Source organism: Saimiri boliviensis, chromosome 7, assembly GCF_048565385.1.
Source record: "Saimiri boliviensis isolate mSaiBol1 chromosome 7, mSaiBol1.pri, whole genome shotgun sequence".
Taxonomy (NCBI): domain Eukaryota; kingdom Metazoa; phylum Chordata; class Mammalia; order Primates; family Cebidae; genus Saimiri; species Saimiri boliviensis.
In genome coordinates this window covers 115,165,437-115,188,460 of record NC_133455.1, presented here as the reverse complement: position 1 = coordinate 115,188,460, position 23,024 = coordinate 115,165,437, and the positions used below count along the sequence as shown (strand labels likewise).

Genomic DNA, 23,024 nt, shown 5'->3' with positions numbered 1-23,024 from the left:
CTGAGATGCCCATATTTTCCACAATACCCACCTTCCCAGTCTTTCTCCATCTCCTCAAGCCTAAGTCTCAGGGAAAGACTTGACCCTTAGTCACAATAACATGAAAGAAAATAACAAAATCTTAATTAGTATGCCCTTAGTAGGGGATATTGTTTATTTAACAAGAACCAGAGTTTCAAGCTAAAACAATCTATAGCAGTGGAATTTCTAGCATAATTCAGGATTGCTTCTCACCTTCAGGTAAGTTTTGTAGCTGATAAAAGATGAATGCTTTGATGCTTAGACTATATAAACCTTACAACTTCAGAAGCACACAACTTGTTTCTTAATATTTCCATCAGCAGTCTTTACTGCATAAATGACAGTTCTCTTACTATCATTTGCAGATGAAAATCTGTAAATATTTCAAATGTATATGCCTGCACCCTCATCAATTAAACAGAGATAGAGATTTGGCTTTTCATGAAACATGGTAAATACTGTGCACTCTAAGAGCAATGGCTTCTTAACTGGTCCCAGCATATATACCTCTCTGATTCACCAGTTTTGTTTTGTTGGAACAGGAGGCAAAGACCAAATTCTCTTTGTGATATCTTAGGCTGCCTCTAAATAGTACAGATGAGTCCACATACCAGTAAGGTCCATGGTGATTGGTGCTGGGGCACTCTCACAAACCAGGGTGAGCCGGGTGACAGTGACATTGGGGGCTGTCGGATCTGCAGGATCAAAAGGGAATGTAAGCACCAAGATCAGACATGTGCGTAGTGGGAGTGTGCATTTCAAGTGGAAGAGAGAGAGAGTACAAAAATAAAAGTGATCTCTCTATCTGTAGTAGAAACAGAAATGGATGTGGCAGGTTCACTCTGCTTGATCGTGATGGCCTTGTAAATTACAGCAGTGTTATTTCTGCTTCAGGCACTTGTAGGTCCATCCTAATTATTGGCATTCAGCATTTCCTGAGTGGCTATGGGTCAGGTACTCTGCTAGTTGGGCACTGCCCACTTCTATCACTGAGCTATGTCTTGTTCTGCCAAGGTCTATGTGGAAGAGATGAACGGTTAGGTAAGGACTGAGAAAGGAAAAAGGAAGAAAGAGAGAAAATGGAGGGAGGGAAATATAATTCTAAGTAACAGTCTGGACTTCTTTCTAAATTTCCCTGTGTGTTATGTGTGCGTATCTCACTGCTGACTGCATCTTCTTTCCTAAGATGACTTAATTACACAGTTCATAGCTTTAATCAGCATATAGAAATTGTGCTTCGCCCACTTATTCCTGGAAGCAGTTGGTCCTCTTCCCTTTGCGGCTGCTCCTGAGCAGCTGAAATATCTTCTTCCTTCTCGGGGACCTTCCACCCACCCTTTTCTCCATACACACACACCTGTTACCACGGGACCGTCTCCCAGCAGCGTTTTCTTGTACTTGGCTAGACTCTCATCATCTTTGTCCATCTCCTGAAGCTCTTTCAGGGACTTCTGCGGCGGAGGCTTGTAATTGAGCTTGCTGTCCAGGTCATCCTCCTCCTCCTCCTCCACACGCGGCTCTGGGTCCTTTTCAGTCATTTTTATCTATTTCTGTGAGAGAGAATGGCAGCCTGTTATTCAAAAGTCATGGATATAAAAGATGTTTCCTATTAGCTGCCTCCTTACCCTCATTGACTTCTATGATCATCAGTCTCTTTCCTGACTTTTTTTCCCCCTAATTCAATCACATTACATTTTATGAAATAATAATCTAATGTATTCTAGTCATTTCTCTGACCTGCCTGAATTTCTGAATTTCTCTGTTCCATTGTAGTATCTTCTATTCATTGAACAAACTGACAAGAAAGACATCTCTCACATGTGAATAATAGACTACGAGTGAAGCAACATGGCACAAGGACTCCTGAACAAATGAAGCAAAAAGCCAGTTCAGAAAGCTGTAGGAGTTATCGCAGTCCTCCAAATCCAGCCAGCCTGGCTAGCACCAAAGCTTGCAGCATGCACATCTCCAGCAATAATGGTGGAGAGAGGCAGGAGAGAGAGGGGAGAGGTGGAATACCAGCCAAAGAAATGGTTGGCTTCTTCCCATTGATGGAATCTGTCTCTGAACTCCAGCAGTGCCTCAAAGGTGACTCATGAGGAACTGTAGACCTTTATGATACTTGCCTCAGGTGCCTGCATGGTTCACACCGAACACTGCTCATCATTCCTTGGGGGTGAGTACTAGCTTTGCTGTTTTTCTTGAATTTCCCCCCAAAACACTTGCATAGTTTAGGCGCTTTATAAAATTTCCTTGATTGATATGTAAGGATTTGTATGTAAAGATGTTCTGTTCTTTTTATATGCCACGAAAATAACAAACAACACTTTAAATTCCTCCAGATAAAATTGTAAATACAAATTTGCCATTAGTATTTGTCCATTTATTTCCCTTTTCTGGATCCACTTCCTTTTCCATCTCTCCCACCTCCCATTCCCGGGTTTCCATTGACCTTATAAGGCCCCACGTGGACATACCCTGGAGTCTTCCTTCATCTATCATTATCTGCATTTACTTGTCGGGTGTTAAAACATTGAAGAGAAATCTAGGAAAGTCACTCACCTGTTGCGTGTTAATAACTGAATAGTACATTCAAAAATTATTTCTCTTAGAGGATGTATAGTCACAGCTTTTCAGAGCTGAAATGAACCATTGAGGTTCATATAATCCTTGAGGATACTGTGATTCAGAGTTAGGATAATGGTCCAGGTTCACATAGCTGGATGAAATGCAGTATACCGACCAAGAGGAGGAAGTCCCTCTGGCAAGAATTCCAGGCCCTGTGGTTGACAGCCACAAGAGATGGCTGCCAGGGAAATATTTGGGCAAGAGATCGTTTTCTGATTTCCCTTAATTCTGTTTTGAGGGTAACTCTTTTCCCTGCCTGTGGTTAAAGCCTTCATTGCTCCTAAGTGACACAGCTATAAGACAATATCTGCCACATCACATCCCGAGTGGCTCTGCAAACCTCAATAAAGTCCCCCAGGAGTGAAGAGATCTCTAGTCAAAATCAGTTGTGGTTTTGAGTTTCAATGTCACTATTATTCGCAAGAGGAAGAAAAATGATTTGGAATTAAAGTCAAATGAAAGCAATTTTAATGGAATCAAAAAAATGAGAGAGAGAGAAAGAAAAAAATAATATCCCTTGGCTCATCAAGTGTCTTCTATCTAAATAAGCAGCCAACCATTACAAGCGAGCCTTGACCAACTCTGAAAACAGCATTGCAAAGCCCAGATTTACTTCCTGTCCAGGAAGAAAACATGTATACCTGTTTCTATGGCAACTCTTGCTCCAGCTGAAGAACCAGCACCACTCAAAGCTGAAACTCTAGAGCACAGCAGAATAAACATAGTGACTAATACAATTTGTATTCCAAATAACACTGAGGGAGGTGAATGAACTGGTTGGAAAAAAATGACGGATGCAGCGTGTAGATGTTGTAGGTTGTGGGTAGTTTAACGACAACCATTAAGGGGCAGATGAAGAGAGAAGCTAGATGAGGCAGGGCCCTCCCCAGGACCTGGTGACCCCAGGAGGGTGGGAGCTACATAGAAAACCTGCTGACCGAGCATCGGAACAACTATTTGTAGAGGAAGACATCCAGCCCCCATGGGCAGGCCTTTCTGGACTATATCACTTGGTTCTAACAAGTCGCCTGATTGAATGAAACCTGGCCATCAGATGGTAACATTACATCCAGTCACTGGCTCAAGATGATTTAATTAACCTCCATGAAATTGTAATTATGCAGCCTCAAATCTCAATATTGAAGAGAGAGAGAGAGAGAGAGAGAGAGAGAGAGAGAGAGAGAAAGGGAGAGAGAGGGATTAGGTATCGGACAGGATTTGCCTTCTTCTAACTGTGACCATTGGCACGTCCATTTATCTATCATCTAGGTCTTGATCTTCTCATCAGTAAATCTGAGGTTTATGTCATTCAATATTTTCTCTATTTATTGCAAACAGATATAACTGTTGTTTCATAAAAACGAGACATAAGTTTATCTAAAGACATTAAAGAGTGAAGGATATTGTGGGATTTCTGTATAAAATTTTGTTGCAGTCAAAAGGGGAAACACGGGGCTGCATTAAAATCATTTGGCCTAATTACAGCATAAGAAAAAGAGATATGAGACCAGGTGATCCCAAACGAGCTCATTCTAGAACACTGATTAGAAAAAGTAATAATACGGCAAATGAAGGACTGGAACAGCAGTCCTCAGAGAAAGCCTTTTAAAGCAAAATTAGGGTCATGACTATTTGGTGAGCACCCACTGTTTACAAGACACTGTACTTTAACCATACTGATGTTTAAATTTCTCTTCAGAGTAGAGAAGAGACTGGAAGTTGGGCAATCTAACCATACTGAAGGGAACCATCCAGTTTGGTTGATTTTTTATTCTTTTTGGAGATTTTAGGTCTCTTTTAAAAAAACCTGATAAACATCATGGTAATTATCTCAAGGAAAAAAATAGATAAACCCATGACATTGTGCATATGATCCAGGGACTTTTGGACCCCTGAAGTCCTTTATAGACTTATTGGGGTTCAAGATCTCCAGATTAGAAATATGATCTCAAAACTGTGGAAGCATGAAGCAGAGAGTGGTGTTACAGAAGAAGCTTGCTTTTTTTTCTTTTTCTAATTTCTCTTTCTTTCTTCTTTCTTTTTTCTTTCTCTCCCTTCCTTCCTTCCTTCCTTCCTTCCTTCCTTCCTTCCCTCCTCTCTCTCTCTCTCCCTCCCACCTTCCCTCTTGCTTTCTTTCCTTTTTTTTTTTTTTTTTTAATTTGATATGGTTTCACTACGTCACGCAGATCTCCACCTCCTGGACTACAATCTCCCCCCTCTTCGACTCAGGCAATTCTCCTGCCTCAGCCTCCCAAGTAGCTGGGACTACAGGCATGCACCACCTGCCTGGCTATTTTTTATAGTTTTGGTAGAGATGGGGTTTCCCCATGTTCCCCAGGTTGGTCTTGAACTCCTGAGCTCAAGAGATCCACCTGCCTTGGCCTCCCAAAATGCTGGGATTACAGGTGTGAGCCACCAAGCCTAGCCAGAAGCTTACTTTTTCCTGGGGCTCGGCCAGATCATTGACACAACTTAGTTTCAAGCTGAGGGTCATGTTCACCTACTCAAAATGTCGAATATGTTGAAGCAGAAGACATCAGGTGACACCTGCGTCTGAGGGCACATAGCCTGGCAGAGAAGCCCAGATGCAGGTAGGTGCAGGAAGTGGCCTTTAGAGTGCATCATCTCTAGATGATTGCTTTTCTAAGGCTTCCGCATATTTCTCCTGACCTGCAGTCGTGTGTCAGCTAAGTTACCAGATATTCAGTTACCTTATTTCACCTGTGAATATGAGAGAATATCTGTCTCTGTTTTATTATTTAAAATGTTTGTGAATCCCCATGCTAAATGAATAGACATTAGCTGATCTTGGCACAAAAATGAAAAATAAGGTAACTGTGTGAGAAGATGAATATGTTAATTTGCTGCACTATAGCAACATGTTTATTATCGATGTGTATCCAAAAACATTATGTTATATGCCTTAAATACATGCAATAAAATTCATCTTTAAAAGGAAATTTAAAAATTAAAATATATGTGAATCCCCAAAAATGCTGCATTATTTTATTTTATTTATTTTTCTCCCAGACATAAAATTATTTTTCTTTCACCTCACAGGTCTTTGCATAATACAGTGTACCCTAATAAAAACAGCAAATTGTTACCAAACACTTATGGGCCCCAAACTCAGCTATTATGGAATAAGTGCTTTGCATGAATTATTTCATTCAGTCATTGCAACATTGTGAGGTGGGCGCAATTAGTTAGATTTTACAAATGCAGAAACTGAGACAAAGAAGAAAATATTGAGTATTTCAATTACACAAGCATTTAAAATTTCTATTTGTAGTATCACCATATAGATAGTGAAATGAGTAATGATCTGGATTCTAAAAAGGAGGCATTTGCAATGCATATATTAACAAGAGATTAATATCTGGGATATGTAAATACCTCCTATGAATCAATTTTTAAAAATTATTTATTGTATGTATTTAGGGTGTAGAATATAACATGTCGGATACAGAGATAGTGAAAAGGTTACTATCATCAAGCAAATATCCATCATCTCACCGACTTTTGTGTGTGTGGCAAGAGCACTTACTATCTCCTCTTTAGCAAAAACTCAAGTACAGTACAATATTTTTAGCAATGTGCTGCATTTTTGATGTTATATCTGGGTAACCTCAGTTTCTCGTGAAGGCCCAGCCATAAATAGCATGTATAGTTCGGCAACGATTTCTCAAACTATGTATGTGCATATTTAACCACAAACACCAATTTTCTCTTTTTTCCTTCCATTTTATGGATGTGTGTTGAAATGAGAATAGGAATTTTATGAAAAATTCTAGACCGTTTTCCAATCCCGTTATCTAAAGGACAACTGATTTTCTTATTCTAATATTGATGTTATCAATAAAATTGTAACAGTTATCATATGCAGTGCTAAGTGCCTTCTCGTGGATTATCTCATTTCGTTTTCACAACAGCTTTATCAGAATCATCATTCTTTTTTCCAGACCAGGAAACCACAGTTCAGGTTAGTAACTTCCCTAAGAAGACAGACCATGTGAGGGGCAGAATTAATATCCGAGTCCAGGGTGTCTGACTTTTAGGCAGTATGCTTTATTGCTTTAGTTGTCTTTGAGAAGTTATAATTAAATTAGAGTTTGTTAGTCATCTTGGGAATCTACCTGTAGGTGCACAAGCAGAGGTAAATGCTTCTTTGCAAGCTCTGCAGAGACAGCTTTAACAAAGCAGGGAAGTGTCAGATAACGATGGTTCAGTGCAACTCGGTTCCTGCGTTACCTCGTGCAAGTTGCTTAACCTCTCTGGGCCCCAGTTTCATTTTCTGCAAAATGAAGTCGTGACATGAGAGGATCTCTGAGGCCCCTGCTTAATTTAATGACTCGAATGCTCTCTAATTTAAAGAAGCTTGTGAAATGAGAAAAGAAAAAAGGAAGTCCGGCAGTTGGGGAGGACTCAGCCCATCAGCATAAAATCTTCTGGATGGGCTTTCCTCACCTTCCTCAACAGCTCATCCACCATCCCACAAAGAGCAGAGTTGGGTTTTGCCTGTTTTTCACTTTGGTCCTTTGCACAGGAATGAAATGGAGAATTAACAATTACACGTTTAACCAGGTTAACGTGGAAACCATTTGTTAGAACCCAAAGCACATATCATTTTTTCCCACATGCTTAGTACTCCAATTTTCTCTATTTTCTGTTTCACAGATGCCCACACAGATTAGCTTTCACAGTGGAGCCCTCACAGCCCCATGTTTGCTATTCAGCAAAGCATTTTCAAGCATTAGATGTGCTGAGATGGGGACTTAATCTTCTCAGGCTCAATTAAAATGTCAAATTCAATTAGGATGGTTACTCACAGCATGCATATGACACAGCAGAAATCAATGTTTTGCTTGCAAGTTCAGTGACATTTCCAAGACGTTGAAAGTGAATTACACTTAAAAATTTACACCCATCTCAGGATAGAGGATCATCTGTTTCATTAACACAGCTCTAAATGAATTGAGGACAAGAAAAGGTAGAACTCCTGAGTTTAAGCTCAGGAATTAAACTAGGGAGTTTAAATTTAAACTCAGAAGTTACAGACTTTAAATTTACATAGGAACTTCTCTGATAGAAATCCCCACTTCTGGTACTTCCGCATTTCTCTCTCTCCTCTCTCTCTCTTTCTCCTCTCTATCATCTCTCTCCTCTTTCTCTCTCTCCCTTACCCCACTTCCTTTTCTTTCTCACCTCTATCTCTTCTACCTAATACACTAATACCCATGGCCTGTGTAATTCAGCACAATTTTAAAGATCCAGCTTCGGGACATGAAACAAATTACCTGAGTTAATTCAGAGAAAGGTGACTTTCATGTCTCACAGAACACAGATTTTGAGTCAGATGGACCAGGGATTCAAAACCTGGCTCTGCAATATTACAGGATGCAGGTGAGTTACTAATTTCACTCAGCCTCAGTTTTATCACCAGTAAAATGGGGATATTAATTCTTCTTTGTGGGATTGAAAGATTGGAGAAAACATATGAAAAATTCTAGGACTATACTGGCCAAGAAGAGATGTTCAATGAATATTTGTTCCATTCCTTTTCTTCCTTCCTTGCCCTGATGTGATCTGTTTTGTTGCAAAGCTTCAGTGAAGCTAGGTAACTGCTTCCACACCGAATGCTTTCCCCTGAATGGGAACTGACTATGTCCCCACTCTTTCCTCCTTAAAAATAGATTTTTGTCTTTCAGGAGTACTAAAGAGACAAGAAGTTCTGTGGAATTGCAAAGATTGTGTAAAAACTGAAGCAACCTTAAAATAAGACTATGACTATTACATTTCTTTTCGAAACTTCCATGTAAACAATTTGATTTTGTATTTTATTTATTGGTTGTTTTCTTAATTGAAACCAGAGGTTACTCTGTGAATGATGAGAAATGTCAGTGAACAGAGGCACAGCTAATGAAGAGAATTCCCTCTGGCTCTGGAGCAAAATACCATGGACGCTTAATTCATGTCCCCAAGCTGGATCTGCAAAATGTGCTGGATTATGCATCTAGACCCAGAGCCATGGGTATTGGTGTATTAGGTAGAAAACATAGAGATGAGAGAGAGAGAGAAGAACATGGGGTGGGGGGGGAGAGAGAGAGAGAGGGAGAGAGAGAGAGAGAGAGAGGAGAAGAGGGAGAAGGGAGAAAGAGAGAGGGCGGAGATAGAAACGTGGAAGTACCAGAAGTAGGGGATTTCTATCAGAAGTTCCCGTGTAAGCATCAGCATTCTCTGTAACTCCTGTTATCTCCACTTTCCCTGATGACTAGGGTATGTCTGACTTTCCCCATATTGGGCTGTGAGTCTAGCGTGGGTCTGGAGACTTGGGCCATCTCTAAAAGACTGGTGCCATTTCAGAGCTAGTCAAGGATTTGAATGTGCTGTGCTGGTTGACTGGCGATTTGGTGTATTAGGGGATTGCAAGTTTGTCTCTCCGGACACCAGAAACCTTCTTGGTTCTGGATTCCACCCTCTCCCCACCGCCCTGTCCCTGGTGACATGGAGGAATCCATACTCCCTGCTTTCCTCATGGTTATTCCTCATGTTTTGGATCTGTGCAGGGCTGCTTTCTACCACCTCAGCCCCCCGAAGGACTATGGAAACTTCAAAACCGGACGAGAACAACCAAAGACCAGATCATTTTGTAAGAGACAATACACATTGTAATCAAGCCAGATAAAGGCACAAATTACTAGAAACGTAATTCCTTACCATTTCTCTTTGTGAGAGAAACAACTTATTATTTCTTTCCTGTGTATTCATGGCATATTTTTCTAACCCACACTCGTATGCACCAAGAGAAAGAACACAAGAGATCCAGTGAGCTTTTCTGAATGCCCAATGTGTGAAGTCATGCCACCAGATAGCTTCACAAATATTAATAATCCTTAAAGAAAACTGAGCATTAAGGAAGTCATTGCCTTCAGTACCTCAAAATATTCACAAAAGTTTTAAATTAGCATTAAAAGTTAGACAGAGAGAGAATTGTTTTAAATGACCATTTGTGCTAAGACTATCAGGTTCTTTAAGAAAGCCCAAGTGAATTTTTACTAGAGGTAAAATTTACTCTTTGGCTGAGGACGCCAGAGAATAATACAACACAGGGCGATTTGGGATGGGCTTATTGCACAGATAAATGTTGCTGATGTTTCAGGGGCAATATGAGACTCATCTCTGGGTATGCCAGTGTAGACTCAAATACAGGATCCTGGGCAGCAGTAACATAAACTAGAAATAGGGACTCTCAAAATGTGGAACTGGAGAAAATTTCTACCATGTGATTCTTCCTAAAGAACGTTGAGAATATCACCTGAACTTCGGGAGGTCGAGGCTGCAATGAGCTGTGTTCATGCCCATGCTCTTCAGCTTGGGAGACAGAGTAAGACCTGTCTCAAAAAGATAATAATAGGACATGCGTGGTGGCTCACACCTTTAATCCCAGAACTTTGGGAGGCCAAGGCAGGTGGATTGCTTAAGCCCAGGAGTTTGAGACCAGCCTTGGCAACATGGAGAAACCCTGTCTCTACTAAAAACAGTAAAGTTAACTGGTGTGGTGGTGCGTGCCTATAGTCCCAGCTACTTGTGAGGCTGAGGCAGGAGGATCACCTGAGCCTCCTGAGTAGCTGGGACTACAGGCAGGCACCACCATGCCTTACGAACTGCACTCCAAAGTGTAATTCGGACGCATTGTGGCTATTGATTCACTTTGTATCAGTATGTTATTTTAGTCAAATCATTGAACACTTTCGCATTCTTCTTAGGAACAAAAGTTGAAAGTTTCTATCACCAGGCCTGACACAAAAAAGTCACTCAACAGTTGTTGGTTCTCTTTTTCTATCTGCGCAATTTTGACTCCCCAGGGCTTCTCTTTTCCTGCTAGCTGACATTTGTCCTATACTGTGTGCTCCCAAATGAGTTCAGACCCACGTCTTTCCCTCAGAATGACTCTGTTGTGCTGAGCGTCTACTGAAAACAGAACCTTGATGTTCAGAGCCTACTTCCCTAGGGACAAATTCATGTTCTCTAAAACAAGGAAGGACCAAATTCCAGTCAAGGCCTGAAAATCGCTCGCCTGTTTCTGTTCAGTTACAGCATGGTTCGTACTCATGTTTCGCATCTGTGAAGCACGGATGGAGAAAGAACTGTTCTCTTGGAATTTCACACATCTCACAAAACAGTAAGATGCTCTCGTTACTAAAGCTTGTGCTATTTTTGCTTTGAGAAGGAATATAGTCTTATAAATTAAAAACAGTCAAAGCCAATAGCAAGATTCACGATGCCAGCTGGCGACTAGACCTCTGCCCCCGCCTCCCCTGGTCAACAGGCCGACGTGATCCTCTTGATCTCCTGTGGTGACCATCCCTGCAGTGAGGAATGCCAGGCTAACCCTGACTCCAGTGGCTCTTGGTCTTCATGTGAAGGTGTGACCGTGAGCCCTCTGGGTGAGAGCACTCCACCTTTGCCCACTCTGAAGAACTGCCCAGAGCTTATCAGACCCACACCTCAAGTTCCCATAGGTCTAGAGTTTAATTACGGATTATGTTTGTGAAATATGCTGGCTGGGAAGTCCTCCAAAAGGGAAGAAAGTGTCTCAGATCAACATAAAGCACTTCCCCTAATGGTGGCCGAAATTCAGACCTTTATATTTGGGAGGCCCACTGATCAGATGTCCTAGCTGGGCCTGCTTGAATTATTCTACAACCTGCCTCTTAATATGTTATTTGGTGTTTTCCACGTTTGCTTTTAGTTATCTCACATGTAAAATGCCATTATTATTATTAACAACAACAGCAACAAGCTTTTTGCCTATCCGACTACAAAAATTTAATGCACAGTTTTTGTCAGTGGTGGGAATTCTATCACTGTATGACTCATGAGTACACAACAGTGTGCTATACCATACTTCCTCTTTGAGGACTAAATTCCCTGCACTCTAAGGGAGGATTTTATTATGCATTTCTCTTCTATCACCAGAAAATTCTTTAGGGGGAGACAGTTTAATATGTGACAGCTTTGAACCATTTTTTTTTTCTCTTTCAACCAGCCTTTTACATTGTCTGCTTGAAAACAGGAAACCACACATCTCCACCCCAGCACAACACACCATCTATCAGCGCAGTCCGTATCAGTTTGGATCTACAGTCTTTTTCTTCTGAGCCTGGCCAGGTGCCTGCTCCTACCATGCAGGAAAACCCTCCAGGCACTCCCGGTGCGGTGCATGTTCTCAGAGCGATTCTCCAGAACATTCAGGATTGCACCTCCTGGGCTGCAGGCACCCTCTACCCTCCCTCCTTAAGCCTCCTCCCCTGAGCCACTGCCACCCTTCCCTGCTCTAACTTCCCCTTCTCTGCAGCCTCCTTAGCAATTTTCTATCATAAAGGAAAACTGCCCCTCTACAAAAACACATAAACAAACTGTAGAGGGTGGCAGCCCCATTGAGAGGTTTCCGACTTAGCTCTGTGCCCACCTGAAGCCTTCCCAGCCCGAGGTATTTGAACTTACATTCAGTGCTTTGGCGTCTCTGTCCGGGGTGCCTCTGTCTCTTAACTCTGACTTCTGAGTACTGGCAGTTAGAACAGGAAGGAAGTTAGTGAGAAAAAAAAAATTGTTTTAAACCTACTTGAAGAGGAAACCCTGGGCTGTCTCAAATCCTGTTCCTTTGCACAGCCTATCTCTTGATCAGCCAACTTTAGCAGCATTCTTGTCAATTAATGGCACATGTGCGAGCATGACAGCCTGTGTGACGTGGAGATGCATGAATGTGCACGCAAGAGTATAGAGCCTATAGCTATGGGCATTATGAATAATTGTGAGGGTATGTCTGATAATCAGGTCATTTTAGTGCATAAGAGGTTATGGAGGCAAGGAGCCTGAAACCAGTAGCGGTACATTCACATTGGCTCTGCTTTGTACCATTCAATTCTGTTCCCACTGGGTCCCCGCCAGGTTCATTATCAGCCAGATATGTTGAAAGTTTGCTGGCAGTGAATGTAGAGCGCTAAGAAACTATGATTGTTAACTGCATATACTTGGTCCTAAATTTAAAAATGTGTCCCTAAACAGATTTTTGGAGTTTTGTTGGTTATAATTTCAAGATGTAGCTTCGTATTGCACTCCAAACAATCAAATGTTGTTTGTAATAGTTTTTGTTGGTTTTTCTTCAAATGAAACAAGCAAGCAAAAGTACTGTCTTTGGTTAAACCTAGGAATGAAATTGCAAAAGGAAGTAAAACTTCATTAATTCATAGTCTTCTAACTCAGAATTTGTGACAATTTAACAAGCACTAAAATAGACTTTGTACCATATTTGAGGAAATGGTTTATGAAGTAATTTAAATGGGAACAAGTTTCGGAGGCCATGTTTAAACCATCTGAGGAACAGTTTTTAAGCAGCCAAGTCACATTTATGCCGTATATTCCTGTCGTTGTTACCAATAATAAATGCTTATTTAGGTGAATATTTCAATATTCAGTATTTACACTGCATTGATATATTTAGAACTGACTAATCAAGCACATGTATTTGGAGAAACTGACATTTATTTTATTTTCACTTAGATGTACTGTATCTTCTTTATTTCCCGTTGTAAACTGATACAGGGTCTGTCTTCTCCTTAGACTCAATGAAATCAAAATAATCAAGGGAGGGGTAGTCATTTTGTGTAAGAAAACAGATTAGGCTAGAAGAATATGAAAAGGAATAGTATATAATTAAAATGAGCAAAAATGCTAAAAGCCTAATAGCTCTTTATTCTGTAATTAAAAAAATAGACAGAATATAGCCCTTGAAACAACATATATAACTTATTATAAAAAAAGCAAACACTAACTTACATAGAAGGCAGTAGGTTTTATAGCTCTGCACCCTCAGGAGGGGACACAGTTATTCATTCCACAACATTTACCCAGTGCCTCTTTTCTTCCAGGTACCGTTCTAGTTCCCTTGTGCAGCAGCAGACTGCAGACGACATCTCTGCCGCCCTGCAGAACTTATGTTCTACCGAGGAGACGATGAAAATAACATAGGTACAGTACAAGAAATATGTAAAAATCAAAAACGGTAAATTCATGGTCTATATCCCACCACTCATTTCTCATGCTATTAGGGAACACCTCACTAAGCAAACCTCACTTTCCCCCCCACCCCAAGCCCAAGGTTATTGGAAGGTAGGGAAGCATCCCGCTTCAGAAAAATTTGTAAAATCAATACATATTTTACAGATTTGCCTTATAGATCAGTGTATTTATTGGGGGATGAGAGAGCATTTATAATTCTAGAAAGTTCTAAAAGGAGTCCAGTTATCAAAAGTATTTGATAATTCCTGGTCATATGCAATGACCCATGGAAAGGTACAGAAATGAACAAGACAAAGTCCTAGACCTCAAGTAGCTGAAAGATGTAATGGGGAAGACAGAAATAAACAAATTTAATTTTTTGTGTGAGCATAGGAAAAGAAAACATCACATGGGTACTTTGAGAGTACACGTAAGGACATCAAGGAAGACTTCTTGGAGGAAGTAACCACTGTGCTCAGTTAAGAAGGAGAGTAGGTGTTGAGTAGTTGATGTGGGAAGGGTTGGGAGTAGAAAAGAAGACATTTGAGGTAGAGGAGAAGCATGAGCAGCAACATGGTCATGGCCTCCCAAAATGATGTGGGATATGCAGGGAATTATAAGGAAGCAGCTCAAGATCGTTGTAAAGTGGAAGTTACATGTGAATAAGAAATGTACCTGGAGCAGTGCAGGCACAGGGTTCAGATCACCATGGGTCTCTTAAGCCATGTTAATAAGGACCTCAACCTTAATCCTGTTAGTGATGGAGAGTCGTTGAAAGTAAAGGATGGAAATGATCGGTTTTGCGTTTCACCTAGTTTACCCTGGCAAAGTGATGTGGTTGGATTTGATGTGAATAAAATCGATTAGGAGACTAGGCTTGAACTAGAATTATTCATAATGAGATAGAAATGGTCAGATTTGAGAATTATGTAGGTGAAATTGGCATGCCCTGGTAACTGGTGGGATGTGAAGGATGAAGGATGAGGATGAAGGATGAGGATGAGGAGGAATCATGAATGACTTCTGGATTTTTTGCTGGAATGACTGGGTCCTTGGGGATACCACCAACTAAGAGAATACAAAAGAAGAAACAGATGTATAGGGGAAATAAGGACATGCATTTGGATGTGTCTAGTCCTGAGTTTGAAAAACAATGGTGTCATTTGCTGGATATGATTTCTGAAAGATAGTGAGATATATAAGCCTGAATTTACATATCATCAGACTATGGATAGTAATTTAAACCAGGTCACCCAAAGAGTGGCCTGTGTACCAGCACACCACCATTACCCAGGAACTCATTAGAAATGCAAGGTCTCAGGCTGGGTGCAGTGACTCATGCCTGTAATCCCAGCACTTTAGACAGAGGTGGGCGGATCGTGAGGTCAGGAGTTCAAGACCAGCCTGGCCAACATAGTGAAACCCCATCTCCACTAAAAAATGCAAAAAATTAGCCAGGCATGGTGGCACGCACCTGTAATCCCAGCTATTCAGGAGGCTGAGGCAGGAGAATTGCTTGAACTGGGACCCAGGAGGCAGAGGTTGCAGTGACCCAATATCACACCACTGCATTCCAGCTTGGGCTAAAGAGCAAGACTCTATCAAAAGAAAGAAAAAAGAAAGAAAGAAAGAAAGAAAGAAAGAAAGAAAGAAAGAAAGAAAGAAAGAAATGCAAAGTCTTGGGCCAAACTTCCTACATCAGAATCTGAATCTCTCCCTGGAGTTGGACCTGGAAATCTACATTTTAAAAAGCTCTGCAGGTAAACTGTGAGGTTTTAGAAACAGTGGTTTAAACCATGTAAGTGGATGGGATCACCCAGAAGGAATGTAGAGAGAAGTTGGCTAAGCATAGGGAAATCCTGTTAACTCTGCTTTCAGTGAATAACCTGCTGATGACTTCTTAACTCCTCCTTTGTTAGCACCCTAGCCTCCATCATTGTGCCTCTGCTGGACTTTTATAGCATTCTCTTTATACGTTTTCTGTTTCCATAGTAGTCTCAACCCTTTATTCTCATAAGAGAGTAAAAAGCATACTCATGATCACATCGTTCCTTGGTTTTTCAGACCTCTAGTGATCTTTCATCCACTTAGAATAAAATAGAATTCTCTTTTCACCAATATCTGCAAGTTGGTTTATCGTAGTAGCCATCCTCCAAGACAGCCCTCAATGATTCTGGTATTCAACCCTGATCACACTGTATCAGGATTGTTCTGTGTGGCCGATAGAATATGGCAGAAGTGTTGGCATGTTACTTCCAAGGCTGTTAGACATTGTGTTTTTTTCTCCTGATTTCTCTTAGATTATTCATTCTGTGGGAAGCCAAGCACCAAGTCATAAGGACACTCAAGCTCTTTTGGAGTGGTCCATGTGGTGAGGACCAAAAGCTGTCTGAGTGAGCCATCCTGGAAATGAATGTTCCAGCTCCAGATGACTACAGTCCTGGCTAACAGCATGACTGCAACCTCATAGATGTGAGCAGGAACCACCCAGCTATGCCACTCCTGATTGACCCATAGAAACTGTGAGAGATACATACCTATTGTTATGGGATGCTAAATTTTGGGGTAATTTGTCATGTAGCACTAGAATTCTAACATACTCATGATCTGGCCACTTGCAATCCTCCAAACTCATCTCCTAACTTAGCCATTGTTTACTCCATCCCAGATCCTGCCCCTCTTGCTAATCCTTTCATGAGAAACAGATTCTCATTTTAGGGATCATTCTCTTTGCAGGAATATTCTTCCTTTAAATAATCATGCCTGATTCATTTCTTTCTTTATTCCAGTCTCTGCTCATATGTTGATCTCTCAGAGAGGTGTTTTTAAACAATTATATTTAAAATAGTGCCTCTATTTCATCATCCTGCTTTATTTTTATTTCTAGCATGTAAATCTCTTGACATATTTCCCATGTATTATTTTTTATGTTTGTTATCCATGTCTCCACAAGGTCATGAGCTCTATAAGTTCAGGGACATTGTCTTATGCACCACTGTATCCCAGAGACTAGAGCACTGACTAAAAACACAGTAGATTATCAATAAATACCAGTGGAATGAATGAGAAAGGCCAATATATTAGGAAACATTAGTATTTAGAAAAGACAAAGGGAGAGATGCCTACAAAGGTGGCAAAGGAGAAATGGCTTGAGAGGGAAGGACGCGAAGAGGGGAAACAGCTCTGCCTGCTGAGTCAGGTCACCTATATTTCAGCTTTAAACAAATATTTATCTGATTGCAACTACGTTGAAGTTGCTATACATCCTTCTTATGAATTTTAGAATAACAATGTTACTTAACTTTAAACCTTGAAATACTTATAGGTTTACAGGAAGTTGTAAAGAAATGTTCATCCTGTCTCCCCGAGAGTTACCATCTTTCATAACTGTGTATAATATCAACCCAGGAAACTGACATTTTCAATTCACGGAGTCTGCACAGATTTCTCCAGTTATGTATGCACTCATATGTGTGTATGTGTGTATGCATGTGTGCATATTTCTATGTAATTTATTGCATGTGAAGTTTGTTTTTTTTTTTTTTTTTTTTTTTTTTTTTTTTTGAGACAGAGTTTCGCTTTTGTTACCCAGGCTGGAGTGCAATGGTGCGATCTCGGCTCACAGCAACCTCCGCCTCCTGGGTTCAGGCTATTCTCCTGCCTCAGCCTCCTGAGTAGCTGGGATTACAGGCACGTGCCACCATGCTCAGCTAATTTTTTGTTTTTTTAGTAGAGACGGGGTTTCACCATGTTGACCAGGATGGTCTCCTTCTCTCGACCTCATGATCCACCCGCCTCGGCCTCCCAAAGTGCTGGGATTACAGGCGTGAGCCACCACGCACGGCCTGTGAAGTTTTTTCTAACTACCACCATGACCAAGACACAGAACTCTGCCATCACCACGAGGGTTACTTGCTCCACCCTTCTGTGGCCACACCCACCTCCTCACACCCTTCCCTAACCCCTGGTGACCACTAAATTACTCACCCTCTCTATAGTTTTTATTTAATTTAAAAATATTATACAAATGGATGATAGACTAGATAAACAAAATGTGGTACATATATACACCATGCAATACTATGAAGCCCTAAAAAGGCCATAAAAATGCTTTTAAAAACGAGATCATGTCCTTCACAGGGACATGGATGGAGCTGGAGGCCCTTATCCTTAGCAAACTAATGCAGGAACCGAAAACCAAATGTTTGCATGTTCTCACTTATAAGTGGGAGGGAGCTAAATGGTGAGAACACATGGACACACAGAGGGAAACAACACACACTGGGGCCTCTTGGAGAGTGGAGGGTGGGAGGAGGGAGAAGATCGGGAAAAATTACTCATGGATATTAGGCTTTATACCTGAGTGATGAAATAATGTGCACAACAAACCCCCATGACACAAGTTTACCTCTGTAACAAACCTGCACAGGTACTGCTGAATTTAAAATAAAAATTTTAAAAAAGAATATTATGCAAACGGGATCATACACACATTTGAAATTGGCTTTTTTCCTTTAGCGTAATTTCCTTGAGGTTCATGCCAGTTGTTGTATACATCAGTAACTTCATTTCTTTTTATGGCTGAGCAGTATTTTCGTGGTATAAATGTACCACCGTTTGTGTAACTAGTCACTCGTTGTAGGAAATTTGGATAGTTTCCAGTTTGGGGCTGGTTTGAATAAAGCTGCTATAGACACTTGTGGACCCAAGTTTTCACTTCCCTGGACAAACACTCAAGAGTGTAGTTGCTAGATTACATGGTAAATCCATGTTTATTTTTAGGAAAACTGGTCAAATGGTTTTCCATAGTGGCTTTATCATTTTACATTCTCACTCACAATGCGCAAGTGATCCAGCTTCTCCTATATCTGTGCAATCACTTAGTGTTACACTATTTTTTTTTAGTCATTATCTTAGGTATACGGTGATATCTCATTGTGGCTTTAATGTGCATTTCCCTAGTGAATAATTATGGTGAATACCTTGTTGTGTACCTGTAATCTACGTAACCTCTTCAGTGGAATGTTTACACATGTTTCTGGTTCATTTTCTAATTGAATTGATTGCCTTTTTAATCTTGAGTTTTGAGAGTTCTTTACATTTTTGCGGTACAAATCCCTTGTTGGGTATATGATTTTCAAACAGTGTCTTCCAATATCTAATTTGCTTTTCAATTTCCCAGTCAGAGTTTCTCACAGAGAACACATTTTTAATTTTAATGAGGTCAACTTTATCAGTTTTTCCTGTTATGAATTGTATTTTCACTGGCAAGTACAAGAACTTTTCACTTAGTCCAAGGGCCTGGACTTGTGTTCTCTCATATTTTTAAGTTAAAGTTTCATAGTTTTACGTTTTATATTTTAGTCTGTGATTCATTTGAGTTAATTTCTGTACTAGGTGTGAAGATCGTTGGGTGCATAATACATGAGGTTTAAGGTTCTTCCTTCTCCTTCTCTTTTTCCTTCTTTTTCTCTTGGTTTATGGATATCCATAGACAAAATGTCCATGCTTTCCAGCACCATTTGTTGAAAAGATTATCCCTCTCGCGTTGAATTGCTTTTGTCCCTTTTGTCAAAAATTAATTGGGCATATTTGTATAGGTCTATATCTGGGTTTTCTACTTTGTTTCATTGATCTGTAGGTTTTCATAGATTCTTTATGAGAATCCTGTTCTCATAGGATTCCTAGTTCTCCTATTCCTAGTTTGCTGAGAGTTTTTATCATTAATGCATTTTAGATTTTGTTAATCATATCTTCGTCAATTGATATAATCATGTGATTTTCTTCTTTAGCTTGTTAATATAATGGATTACGTTGATTAAGTTTTGAATAATTAAAAAGCCTTGAAAGCTGGAATAAATCCCACCTGATCCCCAGTATATTATTATTTTTATACAGTGCTGTTTTTGATTTGGTAATATTTTGTTAAGAATTTTTTCATCTAGATTTATGAGACATTCTGGTTTGTAATTTCCTTTTTAATTGTCTTTTTCTTCTTTTGGTGTCATTGTAAAATAGGTCTCATGAAATGAGTTGAGAAGTGTTTCCTCTTATCTGTTTTCTGGAAAATAATATTGTGTTTTTAATTCTTAAGTGTTTTCCAAGACTAATGTTCTGGAGAGTTAAACAAAAGGTATTTAGGGGAAAGAGGGGCCAGACTTGTACATTTCTTTTTCATGTTTAGTGTGTTCCCCTTTGGAGTCCACTACGCCTTAGTCAGAGTGGGAAGTTCAGTCTAGGAGAGTCCAAATGTGTAGGAAATGTGACTTTAATGTGTCTTCCCACTCACTGGTATTTTAAGAAGCACTAAAGAAAGATTAGAGATTAGCACTTGCATAAGCAGCTAAAGGACAGCTAAATTTTAATTACTTTCTAATTACTTACTACCTGCACTCTACTTTCCAATATATAATTAATAATACTTTTCCTTCTGTCAGAATGGATCAAGAACCAAAAGTTATAGGGCTATAGGATACAGATTAAAAAAATAATTTTATCATATCTAGTTGTAAAATTTGCATACAGTAGAGCTTAGTCCTTGTGATGGGCATATGGGTTTTGGCAAATGCATCAAGTCATGTATCCACCATTATGATCAGAATTCCAAATAATTCCATCACCACTCATAAAATTTCTCATATTTTCTTTTTGGAGTCAACTTCACTCAATCACAGTCCCTAGCAACCAGTGATCTATTTTCCAACCCTATAGTTTTGGTTTGCCAGAATGTCACAAATGAAGTCAAATTGTATTCTCTCTTTTGACTGTGGACTTTTTCATTTAGCAAAATATTTCTGTGATTTATTTATGTTATTGAGTCTATCAATAGTGAGTTTTCTGTTAGTTTTATTTCTTGTTTCTGTAAAAGCTTAGAGTGTTCAACACACCAAAGTTCTTTTGGAGGAATTCCTTTGAGATTGGTCATTTTGCTTATAGCCATATAGCTCCGTTACCTGGTTGATAAGATGAGAGATAAACTGACCAGAAATCAGCCATCACTAGAGTAGGCAGTGACCTATGAAGGTATCTGGTAAAAGAGCTTCATCCAACAGAGATAATGTATATTGGTTGTTGCTTGGCCAGCCTACACCAATCCTCTGAGAGTCAGTAGAAGCCAGAGTAGTAGAGACAGTTAGGAAGAGCAGCAACTTGAAACAGGGAACGGTGGATGAATCTCTTATCCAAGATGATGGCCAGACCCTTAGAATCTCATAGTGTCTTGAACAATGTTGCATTCTCCACCAAGCCTTGCTCAAGGTGGTTGAGTTTCTTATCTTCTGTTTTTCTTTTCAGATCATCTAAAATTCTTTCTTTTATCATGTTTGTTTCAAAAATTTTCTTTAGTCATTCTTTTAGAGTAGGTCTTCTGATTATAGATTCTCTTAGTCTTCCTTTGTCTGAGGATGTCATTATTTCCCCTTCGTTCCTGAAGGATAAATTCATATGACGTAGAAGTCAGGGTTGACAGTTATTTTTTTCTCAGGACATGAAAAATGTGCCACATCCTTCTAGCCCTCCTGGTTTCTAATGGGAAATCTGCTGTCAGTTGAGTTATTTCTCTTAGAGATAAGGTGTTGTTTCTTTTTCACTGCTTTCTGATTTTTTTCTTTGTCTTTACTTTTCTGAAGTTTGGCTGTGATGTATTTTGATGTAAATTTCTTTGAGTTTATCCCTTTGGGGTTCTCCACCTTCTTGATGCTATACAATTATGTCCTACACTATATTTGGAAAATTTTTAGCCATTATTGCTTCAAATACTTTTTAAGCTTCACCTCTTTTCTCCTTTCCTTCTGAGATACTGCTGACATAATTAGGTCCTTTGGTCTCACAGATCTGTGAGGTTCTATTACTTTTTTTTTGTTGGGGCTTGGGTTTATTTTCTGACTTTTGTTCAGATTGGGTAATTTCTATTGTTCTACCTTCAAGTTCACTGATTCCTTCTTTTTTCTTCATTCTGTTTTCGAGCCCATCCATTGAGTTTTTTATGTTGATTATTCTATTTTTAGTTCTAAAATCTTTATTTTATTCTTTTTTACATGCTGCGTTATTTCTGAATGGAGGTGGAATTTCCCACTTGGGCTTCTTTGATACCACTCTGGTAGGGAGAAGAAGGTGGCCTCATTATGACTGGTTGGAGATGAAAGTCCAAGATCCCAATGTGGCTTTCTCTGATACTACCCAGCTAAGGTGGAAGAAAGTCACCCCATCATAGCTGAATCAAGATGAAAGTCTTGGCTCTCCACTCAGCCTTTTCTGAGTTATGTCGTGTTTTTTTTCCAAGGTGTTTGACTGGAGTAGAGTGGTTTTTGTTTAAATGTTTTTTTTTATCATGCTAGGTTGCTACTCTATTGGTCACTTGTCTAGAGAAAACAGGCTTCGGGGGAGGTTTTTCTGCTTTTTCACTCCTTTTGATGTTTTGGGGTTACTATCTTTTCCTACCTCTACATCAGGATATACAAAACAAAAAGAAGATTCAGGAAACTTACTGTCATATTGTTCCTTGCATCTAAGGTCTCTATTTGGTTTCCTTTATCTCAAATAATTTGACATATTCCATGTTTCTTTCATATATAATATCCAGGATTTTTAGCTGTACTTAGCAAGAGACATGAGAGGAAATTTATCTACTTGACTTGGTCCAAAACAAGAAGAAACATAGATTTTTAAGTCTGTAGAGCAATTGAAGAATTTTCTAATTCTAAACCCCTGAGAATCATATTAGAGTAGCTTTAGAAGAATTATTCAAACCATACACCTAGAGTTTCCCCACACCCCTAACCTCTCACTCTTCACTCTCCTGGATTTCCTTTGAAGAAAGAAGAATTATGGCACAACCATGTCCATACTCCACATTGAGAATAGCAAGATGATCTTTCTCATGCGTACTGGGATGGAAAAAAATTGAGAACCCTGACACTCTAAATCATCCATTTTACATATGAGAAAACCAAGACTGAGAGATGACAATTTTTTCACATAGCAGATAAATGGTAAACCCAAGCTTGCATACAGGTCTAGAACAGTACTTTTTAAACGTTAATAGGCAAACACATCACCTTGGACCTTGTTAAAATGCAGATGGAGCAGGGCTGAGATCCTGCATTTTTAACAAGGACACAGATGGTGTTGCTGCTGCTGCACTTTGAGTAACAACATTCTAGAACATTGACTCAGCTTATGGCACTTTCCACTGTCCTTAAAATTTGCATTCTTTCATCCAGAAAATGGAGAATATGTAAAAGTTTGACAGATAAATGTCTAAACATTCACGTGCCTGGTTTGTAGCAGTAAAGGAAGATGTGAATGGTAATGGA

At 39.7% G+C, this 23,024-nt stretch overlaps 2 protein-coding genes across 3 annotated transcripts in view; one reads left to right on the top strand and one right to left on the bottom strand.

Annotated features, from left to right (window-relative positions):
* The window catches only part of ARHGDIB (Rho GDP dissociation inhibitor beta), a 19,459-nt gene extending 7,195 nt beyond the window's left edge, over nucleotides 1-12,264 (bottom strand). Inside the window, exons 1-3 of the mRNA XM_003934559.3 lie at nucleotides 12,157-12,264; nucleotides 1,379-1,571; nucleotides 633-716 (exon numbers count right to left, since the gene is read on the bottom strand). Coding sequence (XP_003934608.1) covers nucleotides 633-716; nucleotides 1,379-1,559 — 265 coding nt within the window. The 5' untranslated portion in view covers nucleotides 1,560-1,571; nucleotides 12,157-12,264. The remainder of the gene's footprint in view (nucleotides 1-632; nucleotides 717-1,378; nucleotides 1,572-12,156) is intronic.
* PDE6H (phosphodiesterase 6H) overlaps nucleotides 10,604-23,024 on the top strand; it is a 25,995-nt gene continuing 13,574 nt past the window's right edge. Inside the window, exons 1-3 of one of the 2 annotated variants that reach the window (XM_074403257.1) lie at nucleotides 10,604-10,831; nucleotides 13,581-13,680; nucleotides 16,011-16,182. In XM_074403257.1, the coding sequence (XP_074259358.1) occupies nucleotides 16,181-16,182 (2 nt within the window). In that variant the 5' untranslated portion in view covers nucleotides 10,604-10,831; nucleotides 13,581-13,680; nucleotides 16,011-16,180. Of the gene's footprint in view, nucleotides 10,832-11,790; nucleotides 12,143-13,580; nucleotides 13,681-16,010; nucleotides 16,183-23,024 lie in introns of those variants that run through there. The other variant, XM_074403258.1, reaches the window with a different exon arrangement.